We start from the raw sequence: 17,912 nt of genomic DNA, 5'->3' as shown, positions 1-17,912 counted from the left end.
TTCCAATTAAAATTTTAAAAAAAAATCCTTCCTTTTACTTCACTTTTCCAACTCCTCCCCTTGTCCATCCTATGATCTAAACCCTCCCTCACCTACTCCCAGGGCCCCGGGTCTGAGCTGGCAGGGTTAGGGCCCCCTCCAGTCATACGATCAATGATCTAAATGTAATGAGTGTCAGTTTCCCAATTTCAAGAGCATCCTATATTGGCCATGCCTATATGTTGCCCTCTTTGTTCTTAAGGGTCCGTCCAGCCCCCATTTGTTATCAGTGCATTTCCTATAGGAAGTGCAGTTCTTCCCAGTCCTGTGAAGAGATACGAGGTATGCTGTCAGCTGTGGCCTGGGAGGATGGGGACCTGTATCTGGGGACCACCAAGGAGCCTTAAATTGGGGGACAAAGTCAGAAAAATGTCACCCACCAGGAATGAAGACAGTTTAAAGTGAAAGCACCGTAGCTGCATCTGGCCAGCTGTTGAAGTGACCATCTCCCTGCAAGAGCCAGCCTCCCTCCTGGGCACATGATGGAAGAGCCTGGCCCAAGTCAGCCTGAGCCAGGTCCCATCAGCTCTACAAGCTGCAGTCTATGACAGGATGGGTTCAGAGGATGTGCCGCATGAGTCTATCGCAAGAAGCAAAATCCTCAGATATGTCCTGTCCCAGCAGGGCCCCGACAACCCTCACATCGGGCCATCTGCACACAGGCATTCTATGTGGTCAGTTTTCAAGCCCTTTTAACAAGGGGCTGCTGGGTCCTTAGGATTTGGGGAGCAGCTTCTCAACTCCGCACCACAAGTGCTGACCCCAGGACAGGCTGGCCTAGCCACGGCCAGGAGGGTACATATGCTCCAAGGTTGCCTGGTGGGCTTCTTGTAGGTGGTGTCCTTTGAGACTAACAGGACTTGTTTCTGGTTTAGTTGCAACTGAACGTGTTAAACCATATGCTCTCTGTGGACAAACAGCTCTTGGGACTGTAATGGCACCTCGCCCTGGAGGTCCCCAGCAAGCTTCTGATTTTAATTCAATCACAGATAACCTCCCAAGTCCTGGCTACTGTCTCCCAAGCAGACACCTCACTTCGTCCGTCCCTCTGCCTCACACTGATGACTCCAGTCAATTCTGGCTCATGGTGGCTGCTGGCAGTTTGCATGCCCACTCCCCCTGCCAGCCCCTCGCCGCTTTCCCATTTTCCCAGAGCTGCGGCCTCCACCCACACAGTCACCACTGGAAAGCCTGTCTTTGTGGGCAGAGCAGGGGGCACCCAGAAAACCCAGGTGAGGGGCAGGTGACCCAGGCCCACAGCAGACTCAGAACCCAAGGGGCAGGCCTGGCACCAGTTTTCTCGGGAGCTGTGGGTGGTCCTGCTTGTCATTTGTCCCATCACGTGCAGCGAGAGGAGATGCCGTGGTCCCCAGAGAGGGTCCAGAGGACATGGGCTCCTGAGGGCCAGCAGCAGCTCTCCTGAAATCCCGAGACAACCCTGGAATCCCAGAACAACACCCCTCACCCACTTGTTTCTTCCTGAGTCAGTTCCAGGTGGTGGATTTCCTTTATCTGCAGCCGAAGGACTCCTGGTAAGGACAACCCCTACCTCACAGAGAGGCCAGGGTGAAACCCCAACAGCGTGGAGCCCACGGGCCTGGGGCTTCCGGCCACCATGCGGAAGACGCACTGCAACCTAACTAAACAATGCTTGTAGATCCAGCTGAAGACACTTGCTGTCTGGGCTCCCCAGGGACAGAAAAGAGGCCTCTCTACATCCAGGCCCCCCTCCCCTGCCCGAACTGGGTCTGTTTGCCTGATGACACCCTGGGGCTGGGGCTGTGTGATTCTCCTACAGCTCAGCTGCAGCATCATTTGTTAAGGCTCCAAGACCTTGCAATAAAACCACATGTAAATCCATCTCATACTCTGGCCAGTGCCCACATTTAAATGTTATGCCTTGGAAAGAAACACAGGCTCCTCTGCCATGGAATGTTAACTCTTTTATTAATTTAGGGTTAACACTGTGTCTGCCTTGTGAATTTCTTTTTCGGAGTTGTGGATTCAATCAACAACAGCTGGGTTCCCCCCAGCTGACCGGTGGCTCGTCAAAGGCATTACAGTCACAGAGGGAAGCAGGACGAAAATGGAGAACGAGCTTGAGAAAATTTAAGGCAAATGTTAATTCCCATATTAAAGGGACTTCATCAAGCAGATCTGTGCATATCAATGAAAATATATGAAATATTTGTCAAAATAATTAACATTGGTAAAAATTAGAACATGTAGCTTATAAAATGCCCACACAGGTTTGGCAGAAGTAAATCCAACTGTGTTGATAGGCTCACAGCAAACTCAGACACAGGCGAGCCCACCTTAAGACAAGTATCCTGAAAAGCAGGGCCCACGGGCTTTCAGAGCAGCTCCATAGAAGGGAAGTGACTGACAACCAGCAATTCACGGACAGGCTTACATCTTGCTTGTTGGGGCTACCTTTCATCAGGTAGAGGTGACCGTTCGGGCCATGAGACTCGTAGAGGCGCGGATGGGACGCAGCGACCCGGGGCCCTCAGCCCACTCAGAGATGAGGGCTGTAGATGAAGGAGGGTCTCTCCATCTCGTCCCACTGGGATGTGACTTTCTAAGCCGTGGGTGTAGTTTCAGAAGTCACCGACCATGTAGAAACAGACGCTCCATCCCCAGAGGTCACAGGTTTTACGCTCCCGGATCTGTTCTGTTGAGTCTGACCAAACCACCTCCCAAATGGTGGCTGGCAGAGAAGCAGGTGTGCCCCAGGCCCTTCCTCGTGGGGCACAGCCAGGGCTCTTCAGGGGGCATGGAAGCACAGGGAGGAGGGTTCTGCTTAGGGCCACGTGGCTGGCCTTTCTGCTTTGGTCTTGGAGATTCAGTGAATGCATGGTCCCAGGAGCTGTGGATCCCCAGAGTTCATGCTGCTCCTGCTGTGACTTGGCCAGAACGCAGCCAGCGAGGGGTTGTGAGTGGGTGTCACCGCTCCCGGGACACCTCCTCCAGGCAACCCCTGCCCCGCCCTGGCCTGGGTGCCCAGAGTCGCCAGGAAGGACCTTACTCCTAGGGAGACGAAGCTGTCAGATGGGGGCACCATCCCTGAAACAGGCTCTGGCCGACAGCCTGGAGAAAGGTGGACGGACAGACGGACGACGGGAGCGGCCCTGCCCTGCGCGGGGGCCAGGTGCCCCTACCCGGCCAGGAGGCACGTGCGGCAGCAGAACTGGATGAAGAGCTTCCGTTCACAGAGCCGGTTGGATTTGACCATCTCGCAGAACGTCTCATCAGCTGGGTTCCCCCAAAGGAGAAAGGAGGGACAGGTCAGACGTGGGGGCCAGACATGGCTGCTCCCAGCTCCCCACTCCGGAAGGCAGCCATCTTCCATCACCCCCGTGGTGACAGGTGGCCAGCTCAGTGAGGCCAGGGCTGGAGCTGAGCCTGGAGACGAGGGTGGGTGGGGGAGGAGACGGGTTGGGGGGTGGGGGTGGGCAGGGTCTGGGGACGCTGGGCTGTGTGGGGAGCCCTCCGTGGTCACTGTTCCTCTTTCTGGACGTGGGAAGAAGAGGGGTCAGACTTGGGGGCAGGGTGGGGGCTGCTGCGTGATGCCGGGGATGCCCCAGTGGGGAGGAGGGATGATGAGAGGAAGGGGTTCATCAGGGCACTGGGAATGGCTGAGGGAGGGGAAGAGCCAATCCCCTAAGGCCAGCCCTTCCCCTGGCAGCTGGCCTCTGGGGACCTGCACACATGGGGCCGGGACAGCCTCACTTTATGGGGCTGGGACCTCACCCGAGAAGGTGGCTTCCTGAAGTAAGCGCTTCCTGGCCTTAAAGGAACATGATTCTCCAAGCCAAGGAAACCACAGAGCTCCAAGGCAAGGAGGCCACCTCATGGTCTGCAGGGCATGCCCGGGCTCTCTCTGGGGGCTTCACACTCTGCTAGGCCCAGGCCGCTGCCAGCTCCATGCTCAGGGACCTCATGGTGCTGGCAGCTCTCCCTCCAGCACACCAGCAGGCTCTCAGCACCCAGAGACAGCTTCGGGCTGCTCATCCCTATGCTTCCTGAGCCACGGCGGTTCCTTACCACGGCACGTCTGCCCATGGCCTCTGCCCTGGTCTCCAGCCCAGAGTTCTGTGTCAACCCTTCCTCTTGCCTGGAATCCCCAACCTGGTCTCTGAGTTTCTGCCCTCACAACCTATCCTCACCTCCCAGTCGACCAGAGCCCCAGAGCTCTCCCACAGCACACACATGGATCCTTCCTGCAGAACACGTGGGCCTCTCCTAACCCGTGCCACCACACCCAAGCCACCTGGGGCTACTGGAGTGAGAGTGGGGACAACGTCCGAATCATTCCTAAGAGTCACTCGTTGGACAGACCCACAGTAGCGGGGTGGCGGCTGGATCCTCTCTGGTCAGTGTGAGGGGCCTGGAGGGAAGGGCCACCCCAGGGACAGCCTGTGGTCCCTGCCCCTCTCTCCCTGTTTGGCCGGGCAGCCAAGGGGTTTGGGTCCAGCCCATGCCCACTCACCATTGCTGCATGTGTGATTGGTGATGCACGAAGTCCCCAGCTGTGTGAAGCCCGCTTTACACCGGCTGCAGTTCCTGCTGGAGCCTTCACAGCTCAGGCAGCTCTCGTCACACCTGTGGGGACACGGGTTCCTGATAAGGAGGGGCCCCACCACTCCAGCCCTTCCCAGGGCCCTCCAGCCAGCCTGCCTGCCCTCCCACAGTGCCCCTGGCAGTAACCCTGCCCCACAGTGGTCTCTCCTCATGTCTGACCTCTGTCACCTGTGTGACAAACAGGACCCAGGAGCCGCTGGGGCACCACCCATCAGTCTTCAGCCTCCTTTGCGATGAGGTCAGCCTCACCCCTGGGGACAGGGCTGAGGGTGCCCTCTCAGTCCTGTCCCAGAGACGGGACCCAGGACTACTACCATCGGAGCGCCGTGACCTTGGGGGTCGGCACACTCTGGCCTCGGGCCACACCAGCAGCTTTTCTGGGACCTGTCTTGTCCATCTGCATCCAGCTGTGGCTAGGCTGCAGCGCTGGGGACAAGCAGCTGCTCTGGAGACTGGACGGCTGGCCCAACCTACAGGGCTCACCGTTGGGCTCCTCAGGAGAGCCGGTCGACACCAACTTGCTCTGGGCCATGCACGGACCTTGCCTGCCTGCTGCCTCTCCAGTCTAGCTCTACTCCAGGCACCAGGTCTCCCCAGACCCACCTTGCCGCAGGCCCAGCAGGCCCGGGAGCGGCTCAGATAGGCAGGTAGGGTGGTGGGCAGGAGGCAGCTCAGCCAGGCCTGGGCCTGCCCCACAGAGCAGCTCCTTGTATGGGACAGGGGCCACTTCCAGTCAGTCCCCCACCCACTACCTCACCCCCAAAGATCCCTGCGACTATGTCCTCCACCTCCACAGGGTGGCACCCACTGCAGCCCCATCGCCTCCCCGCCACTGCTGGGACCACCACCCACCTGCGTCTTCAGGCTGCTCTGGTAACACTCAGACGGCAGAGGCCTGCCCGCATCCTGCCCCAACAGTGAACCCAGAGAGGCCGGGCTGGGGCGGGAGTGTGGTGGGAAGGCGAGGCTAGCACCCCCTCAGGCAAGTACCCCACGCCCCCTGAGTTGCTCTGTCTTCAAAGAGATTCTTACTCCTCTTCCAGGTCTTCTTCCTAAGTCTCGGGGTGTCCAGACCTTGTCTGAGTGGACTGTTCTCACTCTCAGCCCTGTCTCTCGGTTTCATGGATCTCCTCAGTGCTCAGGCTCCAGCCCAGCTGGCTGGGCCCTGCCCCCTGAACCTGCCCATCATCCTCTCTGGGAATGGGCCTGGCTGGCACTGGACTGTGGGTCTTGGAGAGCCAAGTTCCCTGGGAGCTGCTGCTGCCCAAGTGGGAAGAGGCCCTGAAGAGCCAGGGGACCAAGTCAGTCCATCCACCTGGGGGAGCCACACAGAGGGGTCTTCAGAGCCGGGGACCAAGGCCATCCATCCCCCGAGAGGAGCCATGTGGAGGGGTCTTCAGAGCCAGGGGGTGAGGAGGAAGAAATTCTCTGCAATGCCACATCCACTACCGTGGTGCCCCATGCAGGCCTCTTCCTGGGATGCGCCTCTGAGACCTGCTGTGTTGGCCCCAGTGCTGGACCCCGCTCCAGGCCGAAAGCCTCATCTCCCATGGGGGAGAGCACCCAAGGAGCTCTGGCCTCCGCAGCCCAGGAGGAGCTTTCCTGGAGCTGGGAGACCTCACAGTGTGGAAGCACCCTGCACCCCAGGGGTCCAGGGTGTCTGACAAATGAGACTGTTATCACTACAGAACGTGTAGTCCCTGGGCTGCTGCCCTAGAAAGAGTTGGTGAGTTAAAATCAAGGTTGACTTCAGATGCTGGTGTCAAGGGGCCTGCACGGACTTGTCCAGGCCAGGTGAAGGCAGCTGGGCGGAAGGGCTGAAACCCCAACCCTCCTGTGTGGGTCCTACAAATGCAAGGACCGGGTGGTATCTCACTGGCTTACCACAGAGTGGTTGGTGTTCCTGTTTTATGTTTGGTTGCTGGGTTTTTGTTTTAGGTTGTTTAGGTTACAATCCGGAACTTGTTTAACTTGTTTAGGTTACAATCTGTAACAGTTCTCAAATATATCCTGGGGGCCTCGAAGATGCCCTGTGGGTCCTTAGCTGTGAGCTGGAAGATGGGGTATGGCCTCTCCACACTGCTTTGATGTGGGCCCTGGGTCCCTTGTTTCGAGTCTATTTCAGGCTCACTGTCAAGGTCTTCAAGGTTACCTGCAGACTCCTCATGGTCACTCTCACCCTGGACTAGGCGGGCTGCTCTGCCCTGCTCCTGGGCTTAGGTCACGAAGCCTGGCGTGAGGCAGCACGCAGCAGGACATGAAGAGGACACCAAGCAAATGGCCTCTCATCACTGCCCATGACCCACGATGACCAGAGTCCCCAGACAAGGACAAGGAGCCGTGCAGATACAAAGGAGGAGCGGAAAAGGAGACTGGGGAGGCTTATGGCATTGCTGCAATGGCTGGAAACGGCTTTGGAATGAGGAGGCTGTCGGGACCTTCTCTTTTTCTCTAAGTTATCTAATTTAGAATCTAAGCAAACCCAACAGGTGGTTTCCTAACGACAGAGTGAGCACACTGTGGTCTGTGGCAGTAGGTCTCAACAGATTACTCAGAAAGTGAACCCCACCCCAGTCCCTGAGACAGGGGCCTCCAGACCTGGTCCCTCCTCCACGGGCACTATGCTCAGCCATCTGGGGGTGGGCCGGGAGGACTACTTGGAGGGGGCAGCAGACCTGGCCCCTTGTCTGCGGGCACTGGCCATCTGGGGCTGGGCCGGGAGGACTGCCTGGAGGAGGCACCTACCTGCGGCACACCTTATGGGGCAGCCCTGGCATGTCCTCTGCGTAGAAGCCCTCACCACAGGCCGGCACGCATCTCCAGTCTTGGAAGTGGAAGCCCGGGGCACAGTGAATGCACTCCTCTCTGCTGGGCCCTGAGGGGCACGGGAAGAGAGCAGAGGTCAGTGACCACCCACCATCTGCTGCGTGTCACAGATCTGTGGCCTCGCCTGAGATCCAGGTCCTAAAAGGCTGCCCCCAACAGCAAGACCACCCCCAACTGTTGCCCACCACATGTCTGCACTGGCCCCCTCGCCCACTCCTAGGAAGTAGACCTTACACGCCAGGCTTACTGCACTCCCCCGGCCCCAGCCATGTCCATCAGCCTGATTCTAAGGGCCTTCTTTCCCAACAAGCCTGGACCGGTTTGGGCCAGGGCAGCTGGTGTAGCCTTAAACTCAAAATGGGGCCTGACCACACAAACTTACTCGCTAGATTTCAGAGATGTAGTAAAAAAAAAAAAAAAAAAGTAAAATAGCTCACTGATCTTTAAATATCAATTACATGGAGAAATGGTAATATTTACATATATGCGGTTAAACATGATGTTCTATTGATTTCCACCTGCTTCTCAGGGTAACTTGTACCCGCATCTGCAGCCCACGTGGTGTTTCGAGGGGACCGAAAGTCGTGTGAGACAACATGGAGAATGGAAAGAGGAGGTGTGGGGCCCTGGGGCTGACAGAGATGTGGTGTGAAGGATCGGGACAATTTCAACAGAAAAAAAGCCACTCGGGCTCATGGGGTGGGGTGTGGGGACAGAAGAGGCAAAGACTCTGAATGAAGGATCAAGAGTCATGAAGGAAAACCTGCAGCTCAGTCAACAGGGCTTGTCAGCGTGGGGCAGGCGTGGCCCAGACTGAAGAGACTGTGCTGTCTGTCTGTCTGCCCACCTCCTCACCATTCACATGAATAGCAAGTGAGTGCCAGGCATCCACTCTGTGCCAAATCTCCCTGAAAGCACCTTACGGGGTGTCAGAGGTGGCCAGGAGGCTGCAGGCTGACGGCGCAGAGGGTCAAGCGTGGGGAGCAGTTGTCTTGGATGTGCCCCTCACTGGACCTCCCCCCACTTTGATTGTGGTCTGGCCTCAGCTGGAGGCCTGGCAGCTTAGGCTGAGGTGTCCAGTCGTCTTCAAGGAGTGACTTGTGGACCTTGTGGACTTGAGGACCTCGTGCCTGCATCAAGGGAGAATCCCTGCAGATGGCTCCATGCTCCAACGGTTGGTCTTGTGTCTCAGAACCACAGTTGCTGGCCTGGATGGGGTTCTGAGCATCTGGGGGGATGGGGGTAAGGCGGAAGTGGGAACCCGTGCGTGACGGGCCTTCGTGAAGGACAGGTGCCCACCGCCCAGGTCTGCATGGCACGCTGTCCCCCTGCAGCTGGGGTGTGGTGGGGGAGCCTCGCACACGTTCTTCTGGACTGACGGCTGCTCCTGTGCCCCCTCCTTCCGCCCCCACTTATCTCCAGGGAGTGTGTGCGTTGTTGGCACGTTGTTGGCTCCCCACTGAACGCCACCCCCCATTCTACCAGCATCTGCAGTGGTCTACTCCTACTTTAATGTTCAATTTACTAAACACAAAGTGGGTGAGATACGTTCAGCTGTGGCTGGAAGCCAAGAAAGCCCTGGATGGGCGGAGGCCCCGCCAAGGTGTGCGCCTCAGCACAGTTAAGACGTACCTTCTCCATTCTGGATCTTTTACCATGAGAACAAGAGCCAGAGACAGAGCCGGGTCTCCTGCACCCACCAAGGCAGATGGGCACCCCAGGGATCCCAGCCTCCTGACTCAGAGGCTCTGGGACACAGACTGACCATCCCAGGGTCCCCGCCACCTGGGGTGGGGACAGATGCCCCTAAGCTCCTGTGTATTCGAACCTCCCCACACGGTGCCCAGGGCCCTCACAGACGGTCAGCAGAGGCCCCTGATTGAGAGCAGAAGGGGAAGGCCAGGTGGCTTGGGCCTCCAGGGGCTCTGGACAGGGACCCTGACCAGCAGTGAGGGGCCTTCTGAGACTCAGAGCTGAAGGCAGGGTCCCTCTACCCACATCAGCCGGGGTGGGTGCACACATCCCAGAGCATAGAGGGCACCTGGGCAGGTGGGCGTGGGGGCAGGGCAGCCCTGGGACTGCCGGGCCCCTGAAGTGACAGGTGGCTGGGCTGGGTGAGAGAACCCACAAGCGACTATAAAGCCATCCACCAGCAGGCAGTGTGGGGGTGCCAAGAAAGAAAACTGCATTGAATGAGCAAAAGTGCTATAAAGACACACGCCTGGCTGGGTGTTATGGACTCAACAGACTGTGACATTTGAATAAGTGATGCCAGTGATGTTCCTTTATCAAGCTGGGCTAAACAACGAGTCAAAGATATAGAACCAACGTTGACAGGCATCAAGGCAAAAAACAGGAGGGCTGCCCGACAAGCCCTGGCCTTCTGGGGGCGGGGGGGGGGGGTGGTGGTGCTGTCCCAGAGTGGCCCTGGGGAGGCATGGCTTGCTCCAGGGGCCTTGAGGTTATGGCCTTGGCCATGGCACGTCTACCCTGGGAGGCTACCCCATCCTGCCGGGACCCACATTACATCCTTAATGGAGATCTCATCCTTACAACCTTTCTGCAGCAAAAGCTGCACCCGACATGGGTTTCCTAGAACAAGGACCCCAGCGCTGGGTTGGGAAGGAGGGTCAGAGGAGAAGATTCAACCAGAAATGTATGTGGGCCACAAACTCTGATGTGTGGCATCGTCCGCTGTACACAGCTCTGCAGCACGAGCCGACAAAACAATCACTCTCAGATTCTACACAGAATCTGCGCCTGGACGGCAGCTCTGCCATCATCCTGTGGGGACTATAGTACACACACCCCCCTTATGGAAGCCTTTCCCCTGTGAGTGAGTGTTTAAGCTAAGACAGGCCCAGGAACTAAGGCTATGTCTTAAGAAGCCTTCTCATTCCTTCACACTCAGAACTTACCCTGTCTCTCTCCGATGACTCTTGAATCTTTAGGACTTGAACCTCAGGCGCTTGCCCTGGCAAGAGCTCGAGAGCAGTGAGCAGCCTGGCCTGGCCTGAAAGCAACCCCTGCCCGGCCAGGCTCCTAACGCCAGGATGTGGGCCCTTGTGGGTTTTCTTTTTTTAATTTTTAAAAATTGTGGTCAAATGTACACAATGTAAAATTTACCATATTGACCACTTAACATAGTTCAGTGGCCTTAGGGCTTCCCTGGTGGCTCAGATGGTAAAGAGTCTACCTGCCAATGCAGGAGATGCAGGAGGCGTGGGTTTGATCCCTGGGTTGGGAAGATTCCCTGGAGACGGGAATGACAACTCACTCTAGTATTCCTGCCTGGAGAACCCCATGGACGGAGGAGCCTGGCGGGCTACAGTCCACAGGGTCGCAAAGAGTCGGACACGACTGAGTGAGTAGCAACACAATATTATAGTACACCTGTGTCTTTCATATGTTGCCTTGGGCATGCTCAGAAAAACTAGGGTAGAGTACACCATAAAAAAATAAGGAGATTCACAGCATTGTGGAGCCATTACCACCACCATCCATGCCCCGAATGTTTTCATCTTCCCAAACTGAACCTCTGTGCCTATTAATCACTCTCCCTCCTCCCGGACTCAACGCTGCAACATCCACCCACAGAGCCCTAAGTGCCAAGGCTTTCTGGGTTTCAGGTCCTCTGCCCACCCGCCGGCCTGGGGAGCAGGCGTGAACTCACCCACGCAGGTCCGGCAGGTGTGATGGCACTCCCCACATTGGATGAGCTCAGAGTCAAAGTAGGTGCCTGGCTCACAGTCTGGAATGCAGCTTCCCCGGGCAAGGCTGGTGAACAGGGAAAAAGGCAGGTTTTCACATCCTTTCTGAAACTCTGATTGTATTAGGATTTGCCCTCAATGTCTTTCCTGAGAGGAGATGAGAGGTGCTAGAACACAGCTGTTGGTGTCACTTCAGGTTCTGAGCTCAGGAAAAGTGGCTGGGAGGGATGCTCAGGCCTTCTGGTGGCCTTGTTCCCATGCGGGGTGCCGCGTCCTGTGTACTTTCTAACACCAGCCACTATGGAATCCGAGGCCCGAGGGGGTGGTGGGGTCAGCCTGCTGGCTTGTCTCCCAGGGCGCAGCGTTTGTAATGCGGGAGAGGAGCCAGCAGCAACAATCACCTTGAAACTAGATGGGTTCCAGCCTTGCCCTTGCCTGAAACCTTCCATGTTTCATAATGAATTTGAAATAAAATCTGCTCCTGGGACCTGGCAGGCCTGCAAGCTGTGACTCCCAGGCTCAGATGAGAACCTGTGACTCATGGGGTCCTGGTTCCCTTCCCTTCCTGGCTCCCTGGACCCTCTTCCCTCCAATCCCCTGATCTGGAAGTGATTAGAGGAAGCTCAGGGCTCAGGCAAGCTCAGCTGTGCTGCCGGGAAGATTGTTCCTCTCCCTGTTAGTAGCTGCGATGACTCTGTGGGAGAGGGAGAGGGTGGGAAGATTTGGGAGAATGGCATTGAAACATGTAAAATATCATGTATGAAACGAGATGCCAGTCCAGGTTCGATGCAAGATACTGGATGCTTGGGGCTAGTGCACTGGGACGACCCAGAGGGATGGTATGGGGAGGGAGGAGGGAGGTGGGTTCAGGATGGGGAACACATGTATACCCGTGGTGGATTCATTTTGATATTTGGCAAAACTAATACAATTATGTAAAGTTTAAAAATAAAAAATTAAATTAAATTAAAAAAAATAAAAAATGTCATTTCATGGAAAAAAAAAAAGATTAAATGGTGAGAGCTGCTGGAATAAAATGCTCTTTACACTTCCTTCCTTCACTCCTTGCTGCACAAGAACTCAACCCTGTGGGTGTTTTCCCCTCACAGTGGCATTCGGGTGGTGGAAGGTGGGCGGGGGGAGGTGGGCCGCAGGACCAGTAACCTTGTCCCCTGGCCTGGTGAGACATGCTGAGAGTCACAGAGCGGCTGGGTCAGCACCTGCATTTTAACAAGACCCCTTGCCCCGCCCTGTCCCCTTGCAGCAGGGTGAGGCGGGAGGCACTACCCTCAAGGACCACCTCTTGTCTCTTTCTTTCTTCAAGTGCAGACCCCGGTCTGAGAGACTGGACTGTGGAAGGGCCTCAGCACAATTCCTAACAGAATGACTTCTAAGCTTCTAGACCGTGACTTAAGGAACAAATGGTGTGTAATTTGATGGCATGAAATGGGCTAAACCAACACTTCAACATATTCCCATAAAAACCTTTAATCCAGTAAGATGTTTTACAGGAAACAGTAAGATGTTTACACGAGAGCTCCCTGGAAGGAGACACGAGGGCTGGGAGACAGAGAAGGCCAGGCCATGGGGCAGAGGGAGGAACCCCATGTCCAGACCAGGAGGGAGACAGGTGGGTGGGGTTTGGGGCCTGAGAAAGGAGCTGGACTCCCACCCTCCAGCATCCAGCCCCACTTTCCATCAGCAGATCAGCTTTGACCGATTCCCCAAATGCTGCCTCAGACTAGAGACCTTCCTCATCCTCCGACTGTCTATCCTAAACATTAAGCTCCAAGTGCAGATCTGATTTTGACTTGGAATCTTTATCCTGAAAGGCTTTGGGCCTCTGAAATTTTAGCTTTTAGGAAAAAGTGTAAATTCACAACGGACACTAAAACCAGCATACACTGCGGCCACGCCCAGCAGGAGGGTCTTACCTGAATCCTTCTTTACAGACAGTACACTTCTCTGGCTCATCAATGCACTTCTTACAGCTTGGGTGGCATTTAAGGCAATTTTTCTGACCTGGAGAAAAGTGAGAGGAGGTAAAGAGAAGGGTGAGAAGAGTGGATGTAGGTCAAGCTTGGGCCAAGAGGGCTGAAGAGTTTTAAGAGGGGCTGATGGATGGAACAGCAGTCACGGGTGACGTGCTGACAGAACCACCAGAGCCACGTGGCGACCACGTGCCTGGGGGTCGGGTCACAGGCCTTGCACCCTTTTTCTGGAGTAAACTGAAGTCCTCAGGTCACCTTAAGGCCTGTAGGGGTCCCTTAGCTCTCTTCTCAGGGACTGGAGGCAGCCGAGCAATTTCCTGAGCAGCCGGTCTTCCTGAGTGAGATGGGTGGGGCCACAGGAGCCCCTGACCCCCCCACCCCCACACAGGGTCTTCACAGGGGTCAGACACAAAGCTCAACATCTGCCACACCTTGAAGAGGAAGCCCTGGGTCTTGGAGATCATCCAGGTCACTCATCCTGGCATCTTGGCCACTATACCTCACGGCGTCCTCCCCAGGGCCCGCAGGCAGCATCATATATGCTGCAGGGGCTCAGAGAGCACGTCTGGAGGGACAAGGCATCAGGGTGGGGTGGGGAGTGGGGATGGAGATGTGTCCAACCTGGCCCCCGGACAGGAGTCTGCAAAGCCTGTGAAGCCTGTCTTGCCTGACTCTGTGGCTCCTCTCAAGAGGGTGGTTATTCCACAGCTGTAAACATCCTTAAAGACTGCCTGGCTCCTCCCCACAGCAGTGACAGCGGGGCGTGACAGGGCCTCCTATAGGCCTGGGCCAGACACCAGCTCCGGTAAGGCCTGTCATCTGCACCACAGTCAACATGCCATCTGAGAACTGTCTCCATCAGTTTAACCCAGACCCTCTCTGCGCTCTCCTCCAGGGTGTGGGGGGGTGGATGGTGAACCGTTGGCCCTGGGGCCGTCCACCCTGTTCCCCAGGATGCTGGTGCTGCTCTGAGCTCACGCCCTTCTGGGTCATTGCAGCTGGGCCCTCTTGCCTTGCTCAGCTTCCTCCCCTTGGCAGGGTGAGGGCAGGGTCGCCTAGCTCATGGGAGCCTGGTCACTGTGAGGTGCATGGCCCAACCTTGCCCCCCCGCCCCCCCGTCCCCCACGCCGTCTTCCTGAGCCAAGTCACACCCAACAGCAGGCTCTCTTCATTCACGGAGGCCCAAAACCTCCCTGTCTGCAACCACAACTTCAGCACAGTGGTGAAACCACCAAAGCCGTGAGCCACTGATGGGGATGGGGATGGTGGTGGGGGTGATGGTGGGGTCTGTGATCCCCAGCCCCCCAGCCCCCCAGCCCCCACGCTCATACCCACGGCTCCAGGACAAGTGGTAGGGTCCTCAGAGGCCTTTCCATCCGGGTGTCTGAAATCAGTGAGCCTAAAGGCCCCCGACTCAAGTCACCTCTTGTTCAACCTCCACAGTGGACACTGACCCGCACACGCATGACAGGCCTGGCTCCAGGGGCTCCATCTCTGCGTCACATTGAACCATCTTGGCCAGGCTCCGAGTGAACTGCTGTCCACTACCAGGGTCCAAGGGCTGTGACTTCCCCCTTCCTTCCCACTCCCTCCTGTGAAGGGTCCTTGCACACAGGAAGCAGAGGGCCAGGGCAGTTTTCCCAGAAGAGGGGAGTGGACCTGAGGGGACAGTTCTCCCAGAAGAGGAGAGCCAGCCCTGAGGGGACAATTCTCTCAGGAGAGGGGAGCCAAGGGGACAGTTCTCCCAGAAGAGAAGAGCCAGCCCTGAGGGGACAGCTCTCTCAGGAGAAGGGAGCTGAGGGGACAGTTCTCCCAGAAGAGGAGAGCCAGCCCCAAGGGGACAGTTCTCTCAGGAGAGGGGAGCCAGCCCCAAGTGGATAGCTCTCCCAGGAGGGGACCCTAGCCCCAAGTGGGCAGTTCTCACAGGAGAGGGGACCCCAGGGGACAGTTTTCTCAGGACAGGGAACCCCAGCCCCGAGGGGACAGCTTTCCCAGGAGGGGACCCCAGCCTCGAGTGGACAGTTCCCTCAGGAGAGGGGACCCTGCTCCGAAGGGTCAGGGTCCAGGCCCAGGAACACACTCACTTACTTTCGTCAGCATAAAATCCGGCGGGACAGAGGGTCACACAGGAGTTCACCTCCTGATGGTGGTAGAAGCCACGGCGGCAGGTCAGGCACTGCGTGGAGCCCCGGCCAGAGCAAGTCTCGCACCCCTTGTGGCACCGGCGGCAGCGGCGGGCTGCGGTGTCCCCAAAGTAGCCCAGAGGGCACGCACTCACACACTTCCTGTGGGGGCAGACACGGAGAAGACCATATCACTGGGCCCAGTCCCCACCTGCACAGGGGCACAGGGAGGGGTGGGCCAGGGCGGGCAGGGGGACCCCTCAGCTGCCCCTGGAGGTTCCTGATGCAGTTGAGTGGGGAAGGCTTGCATGGGAAGCCCAGAGCCCTTCCCTCTCAAGGCTTCCCCAAGGGGTGGGGGCACTTGAAGGGCACGTGGCTTCCTTGGGCAGAACTCCCAGCGCCAGCAGAAGCCCCCTGATAGGCAGCAAGTGGGTCTCCAAGGTCACCATGAGGGCTCAGCAGCGCCCCTGCCAGAGCCCTGGCCGTGAGTGCACCCCAGGGGGGCTGCACCCCTGCCTGGGCACACAGGGGTGGGGACCCCTCATTCTTGGCAGACTTTGCTGATGTTTACAGCAGTACTGGCCCCAGAGACGATGTTTGTTTGCAGTTTCCAAGCGAATGCCATGCTCAGTACGACCCACTTTTGTTTAACACAATGGAGAGAAAAAGCTTATGAACATAGCACAATGCCACCCATGGCCTCTGAGTTCTGTCTCAGTCACGAGCTATTCACGTGATGAGAACAGAAGGCTGCGAAGCATAAACTTTTCAAGCAGTGACCCTCCAGGTGACCTCCCTTCAGGGTATGTGGCTGTGACCCTCAAAGTGACTTCCCTCCAGGGTGCATGGCTGTGACCCTATATGTGACCTTTCCCTTCCAGGTGGTGTCGCTAATCCCTATGTAGGAGCCGGACACACAGCTGCAGCCTAGCCCTTTACCTGCTGGTCTTGACACTCCCCAGGCTGAAGTGGACGCAGTTCAAGCACTGGTCTGCACCGGGGCCATCACAGCCTTTGTCCCCACACTCCGGATGGCACACACCTTAAAGAAACAACCGTTTCCTTTCACCCACAGAGATGCTGTCTCAGTCATGTTGAACCCCCAAGAAACCTGTGTCTGGGTCCCACAGGCCCCTGCTGGGCCAACACACCCATCCTGTAGGGGACCCGCCTCAGCTGAGAACAGAGGGTTTGATGACCTGAGATGGGGGCTGCCTGAAGACAAGCAGGAGAGCGGTGGGCAGGGATCCAGGACTGTGACATTCTAGTATCCTTCCTGCGGCAAGGTCACGATGCTGGGCTGGCCACCACCCCCATCTCCACCATGAAGGACCACATGGGCAGGGCCACATGGGCACCAGTCACCACCCCCATCTCCACCATGAAGGGCAGTGCAGAGTCACATGGGGACCAATCACCACCCTCATCTCCACCATGAAGGGCAGTGCAGAGTCACATGGGCACCAGTCACCACCCCCATCTCCACCATGAAGGGCAGTGCAGAGTCATGCGGGACAGCTGTGACCAGGCAGCCACTTTCTGATGAGGAATGAAGGAAAGAAGAGGGGTGCACCATGCTGCCTCACGCAGTGATGGAGCTGGGCAGGTCTCCATGGCCCGAGTGGGTCTGGGCTGAGCCCTGCTTGGCTCCCCTATCTTGACCTCAGAGGTGGCCCCCCCACCTCCTCTCCATCCCCAAATTCTAACTCTGAGAGCTTGTGTGTTGCTGGAACTGGGGCAACCCCGCAGGGCCTGACCTGGTCTCCCCTCCACCTGTGCTTTGGGAAAGAGACCAGCTCTTTGGTTCTGGCCCTAGCACTGGGGGCCCCTCCACAGGGGTCCTCCTCACCTGGCCACTGGGCTGAGCTATGGTGGAACCCCTCCTCCCGTCTCCTCCCCACCTCCCCCATCGTCTCCACTGGGAAGTGGCTCCAGAAAGCCTCCCCATGTCGGGAGGGGCCTGGTGGGGCATTTGAAGGCTTTTGAGTCCCTGGAAGAGAAAACAACCAACTTCTACAAGGTTTCAGTTGTCGGAGAGGGTGGGGAGTAAGTTCAGAAGCAAAGAGGAGGTGACTAGCCGGTCACCAGCATTTCACAGCCAGCAGGGAAAGACACAAGGGCTTACTCTGTGCAGCCACAATGGGTCTTTGCTGAGGGCACAAAGTCCCCTTCATTCCTCTTTAAAGGGCCTCCAGACCTTCCTAGTGTTAGACTCGCTGTATTTGGCTTTCCTCCCCCAAGGTTTACCGTTGTCAGCATTTCCAAAGTTTTCACTGTGGGTCCCACCGGGAACCCCTTTCAAAGCTGTGCTCATCCCTGGGGGTGAGCTAGACGGCTCCTCAGGGTCTGGGGGCATGAGGCTCCCCTATCCCTCCCTCAGCTACAGGAAGCTGTTGGATTTGGGCGTTAATTTGCATTTGAGCTGACTCTTGTCTGCTCATCCTTTTGTGGCATCCAGCCCTCCCTGCAGCGGCCTGACAACCTGTGGCCTGGGGTCACCTCCCCCCAAGGCAGGAGAATCTCCTGTGAGAAGTTGAGAATAACTTTCTTAACCCTAAGGAGAAGTGTAGGGATGGGAGGAGATAGCCCACACTCCCCACTCTTTCCCAGCCTGGGAGATGGAGCTCCACAGGGCAGGA

General features: G+C 57.1%; 1 protein-coding gene across 4 annotated transcripts in view; it reads right to left on the bottom strand.

The window, feature by feature from the left end:
- Positions 1 to 1,969: 1,969 nt before the first annotated feature.
- Positions 1,970 to 17,912, bottom strand: part of PCSK6 (proprotein convertase subtilisin/kexin type 6) — a 209,848-nt gene continuing 193,905 nt past the window's right edge. For all 4 annotated transcript variants that reach the window (XM_061394654.1, XM_061394652.1, XM_061394653.1 and 1 more), the window contains 7 exons: positions 16,213 to 16,315; positions 15,239 to 15,435; positions 13,094 to 13,181; positions 11,123 to 11,226; positions 7,369 to 7,498; positions 4,532 to 4,644; positions 1,970 to 3,294 (listed from right to left, as the gene is read on the bottom strand). In XM_061394654.1, the coding sequence (XP_061250638.1) occupies positions 3,197 to 3,294; positions 4,532 to 4,644; positions 7,369 to 7,498; positions 11,123 to 11,226; positions 13,094 to 13,181; positions 15,239 to 15,435; positions 16,213 to 16,315 (833 nt within the window). In that variant the 3' untranslated portion in view covers positions 1,970 to 3,196. The remainder of the gene's footprint in view (positions 3,295 to 4,531; positions 4,645 to 7,368; positions 7,499 to 11,122; positions 11,227 to 13,093; positions 13,182 to 15,238; positions 15,436 to 16,212; positions 16,316 to 17,912) is intronic.

The sequence above is a fragment of the Bos javanicus genome, chromosome 21 (genome assembly GCF_032452875.1).
Source record: "Bos javanicus breed banteng chromosome 21, ARS-OSU_banteng_1.0, whole genome shotgun sequence".
In the NCBI taxonomy this organism is placed as follows: domain Eukaryota; kingdom Metazoa; phylum Chordata; class Mammalia; order Artiodactyla; family Bovidae; genus Bos; species Bos javanicus.
Note: the sequence above shows the minus strand (reverse complement) of the source record. Positions and strands in the feature narration are given on the sequence as shown.